Source organism: Petromyzon marinus, chromosome 65 (assembly GCF_048934315.1).
Source record: "Petromyzon marinus isolate PM22_M1 ecotype Great Lakes invasive population chromosome 65, UKy_Petmar_22M1.pri1.0, whole genome shotgun sequence".
Classification (NCBI taxonomy): domain Eukaryota; kingdom Metazoa; phylum Chordata; class Hyperoartia; order Petromyzontiformes; family Petromyzontidae; genus Petromyzon; species Petromyzon marinus.
Window position 1 is genome coordinate 6,762,097 of NC_133731.1, and position 21,121 is coordinate 6,783,217.

The 21,121-nt window shown below is 49.9% G+C and overlaps 2 protein-coding genes across 5 annotated transcripts in view; one reads left to right on the plus strand and one right to left on the minus strand.

The window, feature by feature from the left end:
• LOC116956466 (uncharacterized) overlaps positions 1-18,241 on the plus strand; it is a 36,788-nt gene extending 18,547 nt beyond the window's left edge. Inside the window, exons 1-4 of one of the 2 annotated variants that reach the window (XM_032978129.2) lie at positions 5,437-5,574; positions 9,634-10,301; positions 11,367-11,528; positions 14,485-18,241. In XM_032978129.2, coding sequence (XP_032834020.2) covers positions 9,689-10,301; positions 11,367-11,528; positions 14,485-14,492 — 783 coding nt within the window. In that variant the 5' untranslated portion in view covers positions 5,437-5,574; positions 9,634-9,688 and the 3' untranslated portion in view covers positions 14,493-18,241. Of the gene's footprint in view, positions 1-5,436; positions 5,575-9,633; positions 10,302-11,366; positions 11,529-14,484 lie in introns of those variants that run through there. The other variant, XM_032978128.2, reaches the window with a different exon arrangement.
• Positions 18,242-18,245: 4 nt separating this feature from the next.
• The window catches only part of LOC116956455 (uncharacterized), a 31,633-nt gene continuing 28,757 nt past the window's right edge, over positions 18,246-21,121 (minus strand). For all 3 annotated transcript variants that reach the window (XM_076054316.1, XM_076054315.1, XM_076054314.1), the window contains one exon: positions 18,246-20,765. In XM_076054316.1, the coding sequence (XP_075910431.1) occupies positions 20,607-20,765 (159 nt within the window). In that variant the 3' untranslated portion in view covers positions 18,246-20,606. The remainder of the gene's footprint in view (positions 20,766-21,121) is intronic.

The following is a 21,121-nucleotide window of genomic DNA, read 5'->3' on the forward strand; positions in this document are numbered from 1 at the left end:
CGCGAAAGATGCCGCTTATCGTGAAAGTGCGGATTTGCACCTTTCGGCGCGTTGATGTCGGTACTGGAATGAACGGGGGTGGGGGGAGAGACGCCTCTGGTTATCGCTTTCTTGAAAGATTTATTAATTTATTTTCGCATGGGGAATGTTAATAGCGTAAAAATAAAAATGTAATTGGGAAAAAAATATGTAACTTTTTTTTTTAGTTTGGGGCGCAGCAGTGACAAGATGTTGACTCCCTCGCCTGGTACGCAGGAGGTCGTGGGTTCGAGCCCGACCCTGACACCTACTGTATATTTGGAGGTTGCATGTCTCTCTCTATCATCATCACGGTGGCTGTGAGATGTTAACTACCTCGCCTGGTACGCAGGAGGTCGTGGGTTCAAGCCCGACCCTGACGACGCCTGCTGCTGCTGTGTATTTGGAGTTTGCGTCTCTCTCTCTCATCATCATCACGGTGGCTGTGAGATGTTAACTACCTCGCCTGGTACGCAGGAGGTCGTGGGCTCGATTCCGACCCTGACACCTGCTACTGCTGCTGTATATTTGAAGGTTGCTTGTCCGCCCCGTGGTCACCGTGGATGTCTCCGAATCCTCCGGTTTTTCCCTTCCACATTTATGATCGACGTCACGCGCCTGCGCGGGTCATCCATAAATGACGTCACGCACCTGGGGGGGGGGTCAGACATTTGTGACGATGTGTGACGATGCGGAGGGGGGGTTGAGAAATGTGACGTCACATCAAAATTCGCAACTTTAAATATAGACAACGCGTTCTACTGAATTAAATAGACTAGGCAGAGTTTTGTGACGTCATATTTGAGGGGGGGGACTGAATTTTTGTGACGTCATGTGACGAAAGGGGGGGGGTCAAAAATCGTCCACAATCGCGTGACGTCATTTATGGACGGCCCCATAAGTGTATTTGACTGCTGCTATACACGTCCACACGGTGACGGCGAGAAGACACTTCGTTGGGATATCATTCGTGGTCAGCTTGCTTCTGAAAAGGAGTGAAATAGCTCAGCGAGCCCTACCTGGTGAGATTTAAAAAAAAATAGTCTAAACAGTTTAATCAATACACAGGGTGGCCCGAAAGTCAGGACACATCGGGGTTTTTGTCATTTACTTTCACACTTTATTTATTGTTAATATGATATCTACTGTATTGTCATTAGTAATGTCTATTTGTTCACAAAACTCGACCAGGAAATCCCGACTGAATGAATTGAGTCAACACATAATTGACGAATGTTCGCAGAGTGCGCACCTGCATTTAATCTTTAAGAAGCATTTTTTATTCATTTCTACAAAAAAGCCATGCATCGTGCATTCATGTTAACGGGAGTCAGTCTGAACATTTGTTAAAATAAATAAACGAATCCCATGTCCCGACTTTTGGGCCACCCTGTATAACAACAACCCCTATGTGTCCTGACTTTTGGGCCACCCTGTATAACAACAACCCATATGTGTCCTGACTTTTGGGCCACCCTGTATAATAACAACCCCTATGTGTCCTGACTTTTGGGCCACCCTGTATAATAACAACCCCTATGTGTCCTGACTGTTGGGTCACCCTGTATAATAACAACCCCTATGTGTCCTGACTTTTGGGCCACCCTGTACAATAATAACAACCCCTATGTGTCCTGACTGTTGGGCCACCCTGTACAATAATAACAACCCCTATGTGTCCTGACTTTTGGGCCACCCTGTACAATAATAACAACCCCTATGTGTGCCGACTTTTGGGCCACCCTGTACAATAATAACAACCCCTATGTGTCCCGACTTTTGGGCCACCCTGTATAATAACCCTATGTGTCCTGACTTTTGGGCCACCCTGTATAATAATAACCCCTATGTGTCCTGACTGTTGGGCCACCCTGTACAATAATAACAACCCCTATGTGTCCTGACTTTTGGGTCACCCTGTATAAAAACAACCCCTATGTGTCCTCACTTTTGGGCCACCCTGTATAATAACAACCCCTATGTGTCCCGACTTTTGGGCCACCCTGTATAATAACCCTATGTGTCCTGACTTTTGGGCCACCCTGTATAATAACAACCCCTATGTGTCCTGACTGTTGGGCCACCCTGTATAACAACAACAACCCCTATGTGTCCTGACTTTTGGGCCACCCTGTACATGAATTTAACTAAATAGCGAAATGTATAGGCGGTGGGGGTTGTTGTGGTTGGGGAGAGGGGAGGCGAATGCTCCCTGCGATTTCCCGTGACCTTTGCCCGAAATTATTTATTTTTATTGATGCTCTCCCACACCCCGGTCGTAAATCTGACTAAAATGACTGCAGCCGCCAATACGGGCAGCACTTCGCTTCCATCGCCAGCCTCATCACCACCACCACCATCATCATCGTCGTCGTAGGACGTGCAGTAGACGGGGTAAATAGTAGTGTAGTAGTGTATAGTAATGTATAGTAGTGTATAGTGTATAGTAGTGTATAGTGTAGTAGAGTATAGTAGTGTACAGTAGTGTATAGTGTAGTAGAGTATAGTAGTGTATTGTGTATAATAGTGTATAGTGTAGTAGTGTATAGTAGTGGATAGTGTAGTAGTGTATAGTAGTGTACAGTAGTGTATAGTTTAGTAGTCGTGTATAGTGTAGTGTATAGTGTAGCGTGTAGTGTATAGTGTAGTGTGTAGTGTAGTGTATAGTGTGTAGTAGTATATCGTGTAGTGTATAGTGTGTAGTAGTGTATAGTGTAGTGTATAGTGTGTAGTAGTGTGTAGTGTAGTGTATAGTGTAGTGTATAGTGTGTAGTAGTGTGTAGTGTAGTGTATAGTAGTGTATAGTGTAGTGTATAGTGTAGTGTATAGTGTAGTGTATAGTGTAGTGTGTAGTGTAGTGTATAGTGTAGTGTATAGTGTAGTGTATAGTGTGTACTAGTGTATAGTGTAGTGTATAGTGTAGTGTGTAGTGTAGTGTGTAGTGTAGTGTATAGTGTAGTGTGTAGTGTAGTGTGTAGTGTAGAGTAGTGTGTAGTGTAGTGTGTAGTGTAGTGTGTAGTGTATAGTGTAGTGTATAGTGTAGTGTATAGTGTAGTGTATAGTGTAGTGTATGGTGTAGTGTATGTTGTAGTGTATAGTGTGTAGTAGTGTATAGTGTAGTGTATAGTATAGTGTAGTGTGTAGTGTAGTGTGTAGTGTGTAGTGTAGTGTATAGTGTAGTGTAGTGTGTAGTGTAGTGTGTAGTGTAGTGTGTAGTGTATAGTGTAGTGTATAGTGTAGTGTGTAGTGTAGTGTGTAGTGTGTAGTGTAGTGTATAGTGTAGTGTGTAGTGTATAGTGTAGTGTGTAGTGTATAGTGTAGTGTATAGTGTAGTGTGTAGTGTAGTGTGTAGTGTAGTGTATAGTATAGTGTAGTGTATAGTGTAGTGTATAGTGTAGTGTGTAGTGTAGTGTATAGTGTAGTGTGTAGTGTATAGTGTAGTGTATAGTGTAGTGTATAGTGTAGTGTATAGTGTAGTGTATAGTGTAGTGTGTACCGCCACTACTCAACACGCCGCGACCCTCGCCAGGACAAGCGGATTGAGAAATGAACCAACAGACGAAATGTTACGTTACGTACAAAACAACCGTGAACGGTACAACATGAATGGTAAGTTACGGAGCGTGTACAGTATGAAACGGCAAGTTACGAAGGCTGGGAACGCATCCTCATCCTACCACTGTTCTAAGTTAATCGACGCACGAACTTTTCAACATACGGACGAAGCTCGTATATCGACGTATTACTGTGCAGTCCTTCTAAAGCTCCCAAGACAATGCCCCCCCCAAGCCAATGCCCCCCCTCCCCAAGCCAATGCCCCCCCCTCCCCAAGCCAATGCCCCCCCTCCCCAAGCCAATGCCCCCCCCCCAAGCCAATGCCCCTCCCTCCCCAAGCCAATGCCCCCCCTCCCCAAGCCAATGCCCCCCCTCCCCAAGCCAATGCCCCCCCCCCAAGCCAATGCCCCTCCCTCCCCAAGCCAATGCCCCCCCTCCCCAAGCCAATGCCCCCCCTCCCCAAGCCAATGCCCCCCCTCCCCAAGCCAATGTCCCCCCCTCCCCAAGCCAATGCCCCCCCCTCCCCAAGCCAATGCCCCCCCCAAGCCAATGCCCCCCCTCCCCAAGCCAATGCCCCCCCCTCCCCAAGCCAATGCCCCCCCTCCCCAAGCCAATGCCCCCCCCCCCAAGCCAATGCCCCTCCCTCCCCAAGCCAATGCCCCCCCTCCCCAAGCCAATGCCCCCCCTCCCCAAGCCAATGCCCCCCCCCCAAGCCAATGCCCCTCCCTCCCCAAGCCAATGCCCCCCCTCCCCAAGCCAATGCCCCCCCTCCCCAAGCCAATGCCCCCCCTCCCCAAGCCAATGTCCCCCCCTCCCCAAGCCAATGCCCCCCCCTCCCCAAGCCAATGCCCCCCCCAAGCCAATGCCCCCCCTCCCCAAGCCAATGCCCCCCTCCCCAAGCCAATGCCCCCCCTCCCCAAGCCAATGCCCCCCCCAAGCCAATGCCCCCCCCTCCCCAAGCCAATGCCCCCCCCTCCCCAAGCCAATGCCCCCCCAAGCCAATGCCCCCCCCAAGCCAATGCCCCCCCTCCCCAAGCCAATGCCCCCCCCTCCCCAAGCCAATGCCCCCCCCTCCCCAAGCCAATGCCCCCCCCCCTCCCCAAGCCAATGCCCCCCCTCCCCAAGCCAATGCCCCCCCCTCCCCAAGCCAATGCCCCCCCCTCCCCAAGCCAATGCCCCCCCCTCCCCAAGCCAATGCCCCCCCCCCTCCCCAAGCCAATGCCCCCCCCCTCCCCAAGCCAATGCCCCCCCCTCCCCAAGCCAATGCCCCCCCCAAGCCAATGCCCCCCTCCCCAAACCAATGCCCCCTCCCCAAGCCAATGCCCCCCCCTCCCCAAGCCAATGCCCCCCCCTCCCCAAGCCAATGCCCCCCCCAAGCCAATGCCCCCCTCCCCAAACCAATGCCCCCTCCCCAAGCCAATGCCCCCCCCCTCCCCAAGCCAATGTCCCCCCCTCCCCCCTCCCCAAGCCAATGCCTCCCCCCTCCCCCTCCCCAAGCCAATGCCTCCCCCCTCCCCAAGCCAATGCCCTCCCCAAGCCTTCACCGAAGGAAGACGCGGCCACCAGTCCGCCGATAAACAGCGGCGACATCACCGCGGCGCTCGAAGCCAGGCTAGGTGCACCAAGGATCGCGCCGGCAGGCAGCTCACGGGACGGGCCGAGGAGCTGCTCGACCCCCGCTGCGCCAACTCGCCCGCGGTTTTATCCGCCGCCCGTTGTTGTGAGCGTAGCTCGTCCGCCGTCGCCGGAGAGGCGACTGCCTCCGACAGCGGCCAAATAACCCCCCTGCACCACCCCCACCGTCACCCCCCCCCCCCCATCGTCACCGCCCTCCCTTCATCCAGCGGCGGATTTATCGTGATTTATCACGTGTGGCGAGATACGTGTACGCACTTGTACACGTATGCAGGGCCGTCCCATAGGGATCACACCTGCGTGTACGCACCATGTTCACACTTCGCAGTGGTCATCTCTAAGCTGCTAAACGTTTATTTTAACCAGGTAAGGAAGACCCTCTCACACACTCGCGATACAAATACGAAGCCTGAATAGATTTTAAAAAAGACTGTTGGGGCAAGTGCTGTTAGCGAGCGCCTATGAAGGCCGATATGGCACAAGAGGGGGTAGGTGGCTAGCACCACGCCCGGCCGCCTTTGTCTCCCTAGTGGCGATGTTTTACACACCGCACCAGGTACTCAAATGAGGCTGAGTTGACCTAGGGACCGGTTCAGATAATCGTCAATGGTGTTGGTGACCGTGAGCGGGAATCGCAGCACGCTAACCTCTACACTACCGCTATACACACGACTCACACACGTCTCTCTCACACACTCTATACACACATTACTCACACACTCTATACACACATTACTCACACACTCTGTACACACATTACTCACACACTCTATACACACATTACTCACACACTCTGTACACACATTACTCACACACTCTATACACACATTACTCACACACTCTATACACACATTACTCACACACTCTATACACACATTACTCACACACACACGTCTCTCTCACACACTCTATATACACATTACTCACACACACTATACACACATTACTGACACACTCTATACACACATTACTCACACTCTCTATACACACATTACTCACACACTCTATACACACATTACTCACACACTCTATACACACATTACTCACACACTCTATACACACATTACTCACACACTCTATACACACATTACTCACACACACTATACACACATTACTCACACACTCTATACACACATTACTCACACATTCTATACACACATTACTCACACACTCTATACACACATTACTCACACACTCTATACACACATTACTCACACACACTATACACACATTACTCACACACTCTATACACACATTACTCACACACTCTATACACACATTACTCACACACTCTATACACACATTACTCACACACTCTATACACACATTACTCACACACTCTATACACACATTACTCACACACTCTATACACACATTACTCACACACTCTATACACACATTACTCACACACTCTATACACACATTACTCACACACTCTATACTCACATTACTGACGCACGACTCTACTATTTTTTATTTCATTTTACCAGGTAAGGCCCATTGAGCTATAGAGCACGTTGTCAGTTACGACCTGGCCATCACAAATAATAGCCAAATTAAGTGGCCTATCACGTGGACAATTTTTAGCAGCAGCCAAATACTCTGAACGCGAAGTGATGTTGATTCTAAACGTGGAGGAGGACCCCGGAGAAAAATCCACGCGACCACGGGGACAGAGAGAGAGAGAGACACGCAAACTCCAAATATACAGCAGGGGTCAGGGTTGGGATCGAGCCCACGACCTCCTGTACACCAAGCGAGGTGGTTAACATCTCCTAGCCACTGTACGTAGATCAACCTCCGATCAGCACGGTTGGCTACGCACGTCGCAAAAAAAAGAAAATCCCGACGGGCGATGCGGTACCTACAGTGGGCCATGCCGTCTAACGTTTCCGCCGAGGGTAACTTTATCGCCGGCAGATAGATTACAATCCCCCGAGCGCAATCTAGCGGAAGCACGTTATGAGGCGCGGGACACCACCTCGCCGTTCCTTCGCCCGTTGCGTTTCACGCCTTACTGTTATTTTGATTCCAAAATAAGTGGGGGTTGGTGGGTTTTGGTGGGTGGGTGGGTGGAGGTGGAGGAGGAGAGTGGAAAAGCAAGGAGGCTTGCATTAAGCGTACTCCGGGAACTGATTATGTGATTATTGGAAAAGGTGCAAGTGGATTTATTTTTCGATTTAAAGCTTTCGTGACTGCAAGGATTCATCTTCTTTGGTTCTTTCGACAAAGTCACGTAGAATGAGAATAAAATAATAAATTGATAAAATAAAATAACACAATAAAATTATCACGCTTGTGTTGTGGCCAAAACGTCGTGAGAATTTTATCGTGTTATTTTATTTTATCAATTTATTATTTTATTCTCATTCTACGTGACTTTACCGAAAGAACCAAAGAAGGATTTATTTATTTTAATTTCTTCCACCTTCCTCACTCGTTCGGCTAGAAACAGCTCTGCCGTGGCGGTGGCGATGCTGCGATGCATCGATCGCACGTACGACATAAGTTCCACGGTTACCGTATCGTCCGTTTGGCTCTCAACATAAACCGCGGCACGCATCTACGCACGGACGCATGCCCAACTTCTTTTGCGCCGTACGTAGCCAGCCGCGCTAAACCGAGGTGCGGGGGAAGGATGACAAAACTATGGGTCTCTGTGTGAGTCTACGGGTCTCTGTGTGAGTCTACGGGTCTCTGTGTGAGTCTATGGGTCTCTGTGCGAGTCTATGGGTCGCTGTGTGAGTCTATGGGTCTCTGTGCGAGTCTATGGGTCGCTGTGTGAGTCTGTGGGTCTCTGTGTGAGTCTGTGGGTCTCTGTGTGAGTCTGTGGGTCTCTGTGTGAGTCTATGGGTCTCTGTGTGAGTCTATGGGTCTCTGTGTGAGTCTATGGGTCTCTGTGTGAGTCGATGGGTCTCTGTGTGAGTCTGTGGGTCTCTGTGCGAGTCTATGGGTCTCTGTGTGAGTCTGTGGGTCTCTGTGTGAGTCTATGGGTCTCTGTGTGAGTCTATGGGTCTCTGTGTGAGTCTGTAGGTCTCTGTGTGAGTCTATGGGTCTCTGTGTGAGTCTGTGGGTCTCTGTGTGAGTCTATGGGTCTCTGTGTGAGTCTATAGCTCTGCGAGTCTATGGGTCTCTGTGTGAGTCTATAGCTCTGCGAGTCTATGTATGTTGAACTTCTTTTGGCACTACCGTGCAAAGCCAACCGTGCTAAACGGAGGTGCAGGGGGTGCGGGAAGGACAACAAACTAAACACAATTTGCAGCTCGTCAATCTAGATGACGATTTCAAAGTTCCCAGTGGCTTCCAGTGGCTTCCTAATACCGGAAAGGAAAGAGCGTTCCAGACGGCCGCGGAAGCGCAATCCCAAAGCGCCGCGCGACGACGACGACGATGCGGTGACCACCGCCTTTGTTCGACGGCTCGGCCAAACGCCGCCGCCGCCGCTGCGACAACGACCGGGGTTCGTGCCTCAATGCCCCCTTGGCGAGCTCGGCAAGGAATGGTGGTTCCATTTTGCGGCAGGGAGCACTCGGTGCGTGAAACGAGCACGGAGCTGCTAAGTCGACGCGGTAAGAACGCCGCCGCCGCCGCCGCCGCCAGAGTTGCGTCGAGGACCAGCAGTGCATACGCTTTGGTTCTATTCGGTAAAGTCACCACGTAGGTAAAAAATAAAACAACAAAAATCACGACGTTTCGGCCACAACACAAGCGGCCTTCATCAGGTGAAGGGACCAGGCTGTCTCGAGGACAGCGCTGGAGTGAAACACAGCCACGCTCAGACCGCGGACCTTTAAGCTGTGTGCAAGACAGCAGTGCACTGGACTTGCAATCCAGAGGTCGCAGCCCTTCGATCGGCTTCCATCTCCCGGAGCAATTTGATGAAATCCCCTCTCCCCACCCCTCTCGACCTCCACCTCCCGTCTCTCTGCGGGTTCACCAAAGTCAAACCAAGGGCCTCGTGTGGTGGGGCAAAGCGCTGAGCATTCACACGTCTGGCCGGCGTAGAAGAGTAGGCCAACAAAGTACCCTGCCAGGCCAGACGGACGCTCCAGAGCTACGCCTCCACTTGTAGAGACATCGTGCGTTGAGAGTATTCGGCTGCCGCTTTACACCTCCGCGTGATGACGATGATGATGATGATGGTGATGATGGGCCCACTTCGTTGAGCGTGTCGTTTGCGATCGCTAGGTCGCGTCTGAAAAATAGCTTCGTAGCTCAGTGGGGGCCTTGCCTGGTCAAATCAAAAATGGTTCAGTGTTAGTCTATTTGTAACTTTACGAACCCCCCCACTTTCCGCCTCTCTGGCGGGGGGGGGGGGGGGCACGTTCCGCCAGCGAGCGGCACGAGCAGAGGCATCGCTTGCAGGGCTGCGCCTTTGGCCTGCGAGAGCTGAACCCCGCGTGAAAATCCCCGCTGTCGTCGCAGGTCCGCCCGTTCCGCTCGAAGCGAAAGAAGCAAAACCCAAGGCGAGGCCCTCAGGATGCGTCAGACTAAAGGGGCCCCGTGGTGGAGCCTGGCGATGACTCTCGCCGTGCTCGTGGCCGGCACGTCGAGTGCGACTGCCGAAAGCGCTCCGGCGACGGCGACCACCGGCGGCGCGGTGGTCAGCACGACGCTGCCGGTCGCCACTCCGTCGTCGCCGCCGCCGCCGCCGCGCGTCACCGGAGGGCCATCGACGGTTCCGGGCAACGGCACGTCGCCGGGGCGCAACGAGTCGTCGCAGGCGGCGCCCAACGCCACCGCCGCCGCCGAGGCGCCGGCGTCAACCGCGAACGCCACCGCCGCCGCCAACGCCACGGCAGCCTCCTCTGCCACCGCCGGCAACGGCAGCACGGTGTCAACCACGGTGAACGCAACGGCCAACGGAACGGCCGAGGCGACGACAACGCCGATGGCGACGACAACGCCGAAGGCGACGACCAAAGCGGCCGCGACCACAACGCCGAAGGCGACCACAACGCCGAAGGCGACCACAACGCCGAAGGCGACCACAACGCCGAAGGCGACGACCAAAGCGGCCGCGACGACGCCTAAGAGCGTGGCGAGCACGACCGTGAGCGACACAAAGGGAGACGGCAGCAGGAACGACAAAGGTAACTGACGTCCCCCGGCAAGCTCGGTTGACTCCCGATGGCCCCACGTGACATTATACGCCACGGTGGCTAGGAGATGTCAACTACCTCGCCTGGTACGCAGGAGGTTGTGGGTTCGATCCTGGCCCTGACACCTGCTGCTGCTGCTGTATATTTGGAGTTTGCGTCTCTCATCATCATTATCACGGTGGCTAGGAGATGTTAACTACCTCGCCTTGTATACAGGAGGTCGTGGGTTCGATCCAGGCACCTGACACCTGCTGCTGCTGCTGTATATTTGGAGTTTGGAGCATGTCTGTCTCTCTGTCTCCCCGTGGCCGCGTGGATTTTCCTCCGGGTCCTCCGGTTTTTGCCCCTCCACATTTAGAGTCGACGGTCACGTGTTCAGAATATTTGGCCGCCGTGCATTTCCACGTGAAGGGAAGCCACTTCGTCGAGCTATCATTTGTGGCCAGGGCACTTCTGAACAAAAAGAGCTATCATACGGTAAAACGCAAAGGAATTGTTCAGTTCATGCCCTTTGGATCTTTCGGTAAAGTCATCACGTAGGTATAAAATAAATGAAGTCACGACGTTTCGGGCGCAACACAAGCGCCCGTCAGTAGGTGGGAACAACCCCAGCAATAAACAAATTGCTAAAATGGGCAAAAGGAGGCTGCTTGTGACACGAGGCTATATATACGTAAGAGTGGTGGGGGGGGTGGGGGAGGAGCCAGGTAGTAGAGGGGGTGGGCCCAGGTGGTGGGGTAGGGGGCGTGGCGAAGTGCAAGCTCCAACCCGAGGCCGACAAAACGCCGGGTCTGGGAAGTGAGCGGGACTGGAGGGTAGGAGGCTGAAGAAACTGGCGATGCGGATAACATAGGCAGACTATGAACTGTTCGGTTCGGTGTCAACGCACGTGGATACATGGCCCTGACCCGCCCAACGCGAACCGTGCGACCCTTCGTCGCGACGACCGGGCGAGAATCCCCTACGAATTTTGACGTGCAAGTCCCCGCCGACCGCAAAACACCGTCCCGCTGAATCTCCCTCTCACTCTCTCCCCCCCTACCCCCCCCACGGCAGCCAGCAGTGCGGAGGGCTCGGGCCACGTGGCAGGAGTCGTGTTCGGAGTGCTCCTGGCCATCGCGCTCATGCTAGGCGTGCTGTTCGTCGTGCGCAAGCGCTACATGATCAACCGCCCGTTCCACCACCAGCGCCTCCTGGACGATGGCAGTGACGATACAGGTGAGAGGCCGCTGCCACCGTGGCCGTTCACTGCGAGCTGACTGACGATACGACCGTGACGAGAGATCCCTCCTGCCATAGACTCAACACTGCCCATAGACCCAACACTGCACCATAGACTCAACACTGCCCATAGACTCAACACTGCACCATAGACTCAACACTGCCCATAGACTCAACACTGCACCATAGACTCAACACTGCCCATAGACTCAACACTGCACCATAGACTCAACACTGCCCATAGACGCAACACTGCCCAATGACTCAACACTGCACCATATACTCAACACTGCACCATAGACTCAACACTGCCCATAGACTCAACACTGCCCAATGACTCAACACTGCACCATAGACTCAACACTGCACCATAGACTCAACACTGCCCAATGACTCCACACTGCCCAGTGACTCCACACTGCATCATAGACTCAACACTGCCCATAGACTCAACACTGCCCAATGACTCAACACTGCACCATAGACTCAACACTGCCCATAGACTCAACACTGCACCATAGACTCAACACTGCCCAATGACTCCACACTGCCCAATGACTCCACACTGCATCATAGACTCAACACTGCGGCATAGACTCAACACTGTACCATAGACTCAACACTGTACCATAGACTCAACACTGCCCATAGACTCAACACTGCCCAATGACTCCACACTGCCCAGTGACTCCACACTGCATCATAGACTCAACACTGCCCATAGACTCAACACTGGCCAATGACTCAACACTGCACCATAGACTCAACACTGCCCATAGACTCAACACTGCACCATAGACTCAACACTGCACGTAGACTCAACACTGCCCCAGTCCCCCTCCTTAACCTCGTTCCGTTCCTCTCTCAAAGCCTCACCACCTCTTCTCCATCATCGCCCACTCCCTTCCTCATCCCTCCCCTCACCCCTCCACTCCTTCCTGTCCCTCCCCTGTAGCCCTTTCGTGATCCCCTATGTTGCTCTCTGTTACAGTCACTCACTCCTTAGACTCTTGCACTGCCCCGCCATCTAAACCCCACGATTCTCGTTACCGCTTTCTAAACTATGTTATGAAGAGCACCCTCGAGCTAGGGCGCTGTTATTGAAATATTAAGTAAGATAAGGGCTGCCCCTTTCATGGTTTATTTTGTTCAGTGACAGCAGTCACAGGCAGTGTCACCGCAGAAGGCACAGGCGAGCTACCGCTCACCCTCTAGAATAATTCACGTACAAAGGAGTACCGTGTTAAGGCAATCGATTTATCCGAAATAGGTTCCTTCGGTTCGATCGCGTAAATATAAATGTGTCGTGAAACCCGCCACCACCCGACAGAGGAGGATTTCTCCACAAATCTGGCTGTCCGCCAGATGATACCGGTTGTAATTACTGGCGAAACGTCAGGGTACTGGAATTGTAAATGTTGTGGGTTTTACTCTTCAACACATCGTGTGGTGCTGAACTAGCAACGAAATGGCACGTTTTGTTTACGTGACAAACCTTCCTCATTGGCTGTGTCGGGTGGTGGCGGGTTTAACGACACATTGATATTTACGTGATCTAACCCAAAAACCTCTGTTATGGATTTTATTGGTCATGAAAGCCAAAGTTTTACAGCGATTAATTAAATCAGAAGCCGCGATGCATCATTATTATTATTGGTGGACTTCTGCCTGAGTTACCATTAATGGAGACGGACTTCGATTCGTATGTTGTACGGGACGGGTTCACGTGATCTTGATCGAATGATGGGTGGGAGTTGGCCGATGATTGGGGATTGAACTCACGACCTTCTGATCTTGAGTAGAGCTCTCTGAACCACCGGCTGGTACAGCGGTCCCTCGGTTAACGATATTGATTCGGGTTCCACGAAAAACCATCGTTCATTGAAGTTATCGTTCATCGAACATAGGAAATACGCGTTAAAGGCTTCATTTGTTCAAAGACGACCGGAAGTTGACCTTTCTCACCCTAGAAACGTAGTTTGGAGTATTTGAACACGCGATTATAATAAATAAACGTTATAAGAACATGTTGATAGAAACATGAATAAGCAATTAATAGAGCATATAAAAGGTGCATAAATAGAGCGTAAAATTCTAATTCTTACCTTAGGCTAAGAAGATGACAAATGGCTTAAGGGGTTGATGGAGAAGTTGGGGTGGGAGAGCGCCGCTGATTGGCCGAGGTCTGCTGCCGAGTCCACTTAGGAGCGCTGCGATTGGTCGAAATTGTCGGCTCCGCGTGATATCGTTAATCGAAAATGTATCGGTGATAGAAACAATGGGGAGACCCTATGGGCCAGGCGGATCATTCATCGAAATATCGTTTTAATCGATGGCATCGTGAACCGACCGACCCCTTGTATTTCATTACCGTATTCTCCGCATGTTGAGACCTGCCAGTTGTGCGCGAGACCCAAGTTTGTGTGCATTTATTGACACCGGGCACGAGTTTTTATGCTTTGGCGCATTCTAAATTTCTCCCGGAGCATCTTTACAATCGGGAGAGCAATGCGCCATCTCGTTGTACGCGCGGGGGGGGGGGGGGGGGGAAGGGGGCGGTCGCCCAACTCGAAATCGCGTGTACCTTGAAACGCCATTTGACACCAAGTGCAAAGTTCACTCGGACAGGACCTTCGAAATGGCGCGCGAGAAGGAAGACGCCGGTTGTCGTGCTGCCGCACCTCAGGCGGCAGCGTCGCTTACTCGACTCGGCTGCCCGCCCCCGAGGACGACCGATCAGCTCGCCAGCGCGCTCGGGAACACCGTCGGGGCTCCACGCACTCCGGCGCGCGCGCCGTTTCAACACTGGCACGCGCGCATCACGAAAATGAGCGTGAATTGAAATCTTAGCTCGCGGCCTATTTCTAAATCGCGTTGCGCTCACGTGACCATGCGTGGCAAAAGTTGCCGTGCGTTCTCATCAGTAATGCGCCATTCGTGTTTTACTTTCCAGGTCTCTAAGAAGAAAAACCCCACTGCATCATCTTCTTTCCCATGGGTGACCGCTGATGGAGAAGCACGTGTTTCGGAGTCACATTTCCCCGTCTTTATTTTTTCTAAAAAAAAAAAGTTTGTCTCTGTTCGAGACACTTAGCCCAATTCGCAGCACCACCCAGGGGGTCGGGGGGGGGGCTGGAAATCCAAAGCGCATCGCGGTTGCGTGTCCCCCCGCCCGCCCTCCACGGTTGCCGAATTTCACGGTGAAACTTCAAAGAGGACGAGCCACCTAACACACAACGCCCACAAACAAGCAGGCGCACACACACGCGTGTGTGCACGCGTGTGTGTGCGCGCGTGTGTGAGCGCATCATGCTAGATCGTGGGCAGCGCCAACTCTCTTTTGTACAATTGGGGAGGTTATATTGGGATTCCTCTACTTACGAGCGAGTTTGGTTCCAGAGGTATGTTCGGAAGTCCAACTTTACTCCCGTTGATTCCAAACACATTGTACGGCGTGTACACTAAACATGTGGAATGGCTATACAAGTTGTATTTTCTCCTACAGATGTAGATGTCACTGGTTACGTTCTGCAGATGTAGATACCACTGGTTCTTCATGGTCTGCAGATGTAGATGCCACTGGTTCTTCGTGTTCTGCAGATGCCACTGGTTCTTCATGTTCTGCAGATGTCAATTTCACTGGTTCTTCGTGTTCTGCAGATGTAGATGCCACTGGTTCTTCACGTTCTGCAGATGTAGATGCCACTAGTTCTTCATGTTCTGCAGATGTAGATGCCACTGGTTCTTCATGTTCTGCAGATGCCACTGGTTCTTCATGTTCTGCAGATGTAGATGCCACTGGTTCTTCACGTTCTGCAGATATAGATGCTAATTCCCTTTGGCGCTCGTGTTTTCCTCTCCACTCTCTTGAAATACTTACCCAGAGATGTGTGCACAGTTCTCTTCATCTCTGTATAATCAACTTGTGACGGGCAATGGCATCATTGAACAGCTATAACGGGACATACGGACAGGTTTTGTGCTTATCTCTGAAAGTTCCTAAGTCGAATGTTCGTAAGTAGAGGTAGTCCCTGTACTTCATCGGGCGCAGGCTGGGGGCAAGGGGGGTCAGGGAATTGGATGATGGGGTTAGTGGCAACGTTGGCGATGCAACAGATGTTCATTAGGGATAAAGTACGGCGGGTTGGTTGTCCCCGTGAAGGCGGCATTGCCGAGAAGACAGTACAGGAAGGGTGGGTCACCCTTAACACTTGAAGTACACGGGTTCGAATCCCCACCTCGGGCTACCGAGTATTTTCTATGTTTTAATCCGCTCTCTCTGGCTATAGTAACCTTTCCGGCGACCACCGCTGTTTTTTTTATGTAAATAGTCCGTAGAACATTACCTAGGTGATGTTATAGGGACGCTACTTCGAACGTGAATGTAACTGGTCTATCGCACATAACCTTGATGTTGTAGGAATGTAATTTCTAACAAAAATGTAACTGGTCTACAGCACATTACCTAGGTGATATTGTAGGGACGTTACTTCGAACATGAACGTGACTAAATCTTGACTTAAAGCTTTCGTGACTGCAGGAATTCATATTCTTTGGGTCTTTCCGTAAAGCCACGTAGATATAAAAAAATAACAAAAGTCAAAATCACGACGTTTCAATCGCAACACAAGGCTGTTTAGACAGCCTACCTCAGCAGATTTCCCACTCTTCTTCACCTGAAGACAATTGCTTGTGTTGCGATCGAAACGTCGCGATTTTGATTTTTGTTTTTATATCTACGTGGCTTTACCGAAAGACCCAAAGAATGTGAACGTAACTGATCTACAGCACATTACCTCGGTGATGTTGTAGGGACGTTACCTCTAACGTGAACAGAAATGGTCTCGAGCACATTACCTTGGTGATGCTGTAGGGGGTGGGATTTATAACATAAACGGCGTGCGATAATTATACACATTTTACCCGGTAAATTTAACTTAATTGGCGCTTGCCTCCCAGTCTCCCTGAGCAGGGAGTTATGAGCGGAGGTGTGAAGTCTCTCGCTTGCCCACCACCCCAACCCCCGTCTACCAAGCGGGTGAAGCGCCAGCCTCCCTCCTACTCCCTTGTGGCGCTGCCTAGTGTGGTGGGTTTTCACGGTTTTTACCTCCTCGTTCAGGATATGTTCGTTAACAAATAACAATTCGGAAGGAAAACACAAATTTCTCCCGGTGCTTACGTGGCGAGGCGGTGTGCGACACCGGCTGCGTCCGACGTGATGTTTTGAGGCTTCGTTTGGTGAGCAAAACAAACCAAAGACGCCAGGGTCATCGTCCAGCGCGCTGTTGTGACTCCACCCGCAACTGACATTATATCGAACTCCATTTAAGTGACGCCGCTAGATTTCCAAAACGAGTGTGATTTTAAAGTATTTTTTGTTGTTTAAAGACGCGAGGTTGCCACCTGTCCTTGCTGTGATGTCATGATATCCCTGCATTGATGCATTTAAATTCATTTAATGGATGTCACTAGATTGCCACGGTTACCATTTTTAACACTTTACCGTACTGGTTTTCCCAAGATCAATCTCTTGAGGTCAGCTCCCGTGCGATATCTGCAAGTCTTCGCAGAAACATTACTTAGCAAGTCCTGGTTTTTTGTCAGTCGTGTGACAGCACACCACTCAATACCGTGCATTTACATGCATAATAATAGTCTATTATTATTCTTTACTTTTTCCATTAAAAACTAATCCCATTTAAGTGTTAACATTTATTTTAAAGCACCCTGTATTCTCCTGCCCCATGACATGTCCCAGGGCGTTTTTCTGGTGCACTTCAAAGAGGTGGCCAAGCCTGCACCAACGAAACTCTGAGCCCAGCCAGAGCTGGACGAGCCCTGTTCGTTTTTTCTTAAGGCGCAACTTTCCTTTTAAACATCGGGTGAAAAGAACGAACACTCCATGGCCGGCAAATGACCACCACGGCACACATCGCACGCACCTCTGTCAACGAAGAACGCAGTTGATCACTGGCTTTTAAGCAGAAGAATAGCGTAAATAATGCTGTTTTGCACTAAGAGTACACATTGTTTCATGTTCGTATATCTTTGGATATGCCGTATGTGTGTGGGTGCTCTCTGTAAGATAACTTGGGAGTTGTTATACTTAGGTGTCAATGTTGCACCATTGTCCACTGTTGTGTGGCATTATGCTAAAAGCATATCGATGTGGAGTGTGGCCAGGATTTAAGTTACAAGTGTTCTGTCGTAACAGTGATGCCTTTTAAACTATTTTTAAAGTGAGGAAAAATATATATGTAAAGTTTGTTGTTGTATTGCAATGTTTTCCTTTACAATATTTTCTGCCACCGGTTGTTGATTCTCTTACACTTTTACAATAAATAACCCTGGAGCCTCCGCTATTACACAACGCTGTTACTGCAACCTTTACGAATCTACAGCTTAAATATCAAAGTGTAAAAGTGTTGTCTTTTGCTCCAGTGAAGCGAGGTAGCGCTTCCGCTCGCGTTAAAGAATCCCCGATACGCTGGGGCAGCCGCCAAGACTCGTTGCCCTCACCTCTCTTGACGTAATAATGTTAACAACGCCAAAAAGGTGAAGGGCTGAGTTGACACTCGCGACGGGGTAGCGAACTCGTAACCTTTCCGAAATAAGAATTTGATTGTGAATCTTACGTCAGCATCACCAGTCCCAATCATTTGCACAGAATGTATTTCCTAACGTTGAATAAAAAAAAAAGTATGGAATTACATGGGCTTTTAAGTGCTTTAATGTTGAACGTACACTTGACATAACCTTACAAGATGGCACTCAATTAAGCTATATTAGCAATGAACAGAAAAATTTAACATTTGCTTCGCATACTCTTTGGTTCTTTCAGTAAAATCACGTAGGTATTAATTAAAATAAATCGCGACATTTCGGGCGCAACACAAGGGTCTGTCATCAGGTACTGACATAGGCAGGTAGGATTGAAACATCACAGTTAAGACTTTACATGGTTAATAACGTCATTCCAACGATTGCTCAGTTTGTACCCATCTTCTCGGTTGAAGTTGTGTCGTGTTTATATATCTGGATGGCTTCATGACCAAATCTCTGAAAGTAGCCGGCAGGTTTGCAGAGTACCTCTGACTTGGAAAAATCAATTTCGTGTGAGCCCACAGCGTTACAACAATGATCGGCAACGGCAGAGGTATTGGTCCTACCGTGTTTCAGATCTGCCTTGTGTTCACGAACGCGGTCCGAGACATGTCGTTTCGTTTTCCCAATGTAACTGCTGCCACAACCACAACTCAGTTTGTAGACACCAGGGTATTGCATGTCAGGAATCACATCCTTTACAGATGGGATTAAATCACGGATTTTGTGTACTGTGTTGAAACGAACCTGGATCTTGTGTTTGTTTAAGATTTTGGAAATCTTTTTGGTAACCCCTGCTATGTATGGTAAAGTGGTTGGATCCTCAGAAGATTGTCTCCCCTTCTGAGGATCCAACCAAAACCATCACTTTACCATACATAGCAGGGGTTACCAAAAATATTTCCAAAATCCTAAACAAACACAAGATCCAGGTTCGTTTCAACACAGTACACAAAATCCGTGATTTAATCCCATCTGTAAAGGATGTGATTCCTGACATGCAATACCCTGGTGTCTACAAACTGAGTTGTGGTTGCGGCAGCAGTTACATTGGGGAAACGAAACGGCATGTCTCGGACCGCGTTCGTGAACACAAGGCAGATCTGAAACACGGTAGGACCAATACCTCTGCCGTTGCTGATCATTGTTTTAACGCTGTGGGCTCACACAAAATTGATTTTTCCAAGATGGAGGCACTCTGCAAACCTACCGGCTACCTTCAGAGATTTGTTCAAGAAGCCATCCAGATAAATACACACAGACAAAACTTCAACCGAGAAGATGGATACAAACTGAGCAATCATTGGAAGGGCGTTATTATCCAGGTAAAGTCTTAACTGACTGTACTTGCCTATGTCAGTACCTGATGACGGACCCTTGTGTTGCGCCCAAAACGTCGTGATTTATTTTATTTAATACCTACGTGATTTTACCGAAAGAGCCAAAGAGTATGGATTCCTGCAGTCACGAAAGCTTCAAATCAAGATTTACTTCGCAATCACAGCATCCACATTGTGACGAAAGTACACGCCTGACAGTTATGTTATACTGCTCCTATTGTGTCAAGCGTGTTTATTATTTTTATTTAAAGCTTTCGTGACTGCAGGGATTCATCTTCTTGGTTCTTTTGATAAAGTCACGTAGAAGGGAAATAATAAAATAATAAAAATTAAATACTCACGTTTCGGCCACAAGAAGCCGTCCTCAGGTGAAGAAACAAAGCTGTTGGAAAGACAGCGCTCCAATGAACACTGCTAAGCTTGGCTGCGTATTTTAAGCTGGGTGGGAGGGAGGAGCAGGGCTGTCTTTCCAACATCTCTGTTTCTTCACCTGAGGACGGCTGCTTATGTTGTGGGCGAAACGTCGTGAGAATGTAAATTTTTTTATTTTCATTATTTTATTATTTCCCTTCTACGTGACTTTACCAAAAGAACCAAGAAGACGTGTTTATTATGTTACTTCAACTCCACGCTCCGTGAGCAGTCTTTAAACACAGTTTGTATTTTGTTCATGGCCATTTCATTGCGACTGAGGTGAACCATGTTTTACCTATTCAGAATTACCCAGGTTTTTTTTTCACCACTTGAATGGCATAGCTTTCAAACATTGACCGAAACACCTAAACACAGTTCGTTCTTCAGTGCAAGGCCCGCGGGCCACTGGCGGCCCCTGATGGGCCTTTATTGCGGCCCTCTGACATGCGCCCCCCCCCCCAACAATACACAAATGTGAAAACACCCCCCCCCCCCATCATCATCATCGTGCTGTCAAACCCAACTGTGGTTTCAAATGTGTGGTGGCCCTACTCACACTTATTGGCGAAAGTGTCCCCCCCTCCCCTCTGAAAATTGGTGAAAAACACTGCCTTAAAAACTGAACACCCAAAACATTTTAACTGCGGTGGCTAAAAGTCTCCACCAAGAACACAGAGCGCAAAACAACGTCGCTCAAAAAAACCTCCAATTATTTTTTTTAATCCTCGGGTCCAAAAGTGTAGACATCTTGACTCTCAGAACAGTCGAAGGGCGTGTCCAGCTGTTTTGCAGGAAGCGTGATGGGAGGCAATGCAGAAAACATCTTCCCTTGTTTGATCTTTTCTGTCGACGTGGATTTTCTTGAGATCCCAATCACCTGTGACAAATTAACACATCAAAGACACCGCAACAATAGGGCATCGTCAAAAGTCTAAAGCAGGTCTCCTGCTCAAGTGAGCATGGGTTGGTGTTTGTCTCTCGTAAGGTGGTGTACGGGTCCAGTGGTGGATACGTCCACGTTGCTATGGCGTGTCCTTGAAATAACGCGCGTGGATTCACCGTGCACTGCATATAACAGGTAAAATTACAAATTTAATCGGAAGGAAATTCAAACTCGTGCTAAGGTAGCTCAATAAACCGAACAGCGCGTAGAGCGATGCCCACTTGAGGTTGGCTGCATCTCGGAAGCTGCAAAGAAATGTCGCGTGCCAGATAGTCCAAGTTTAGTGTTCT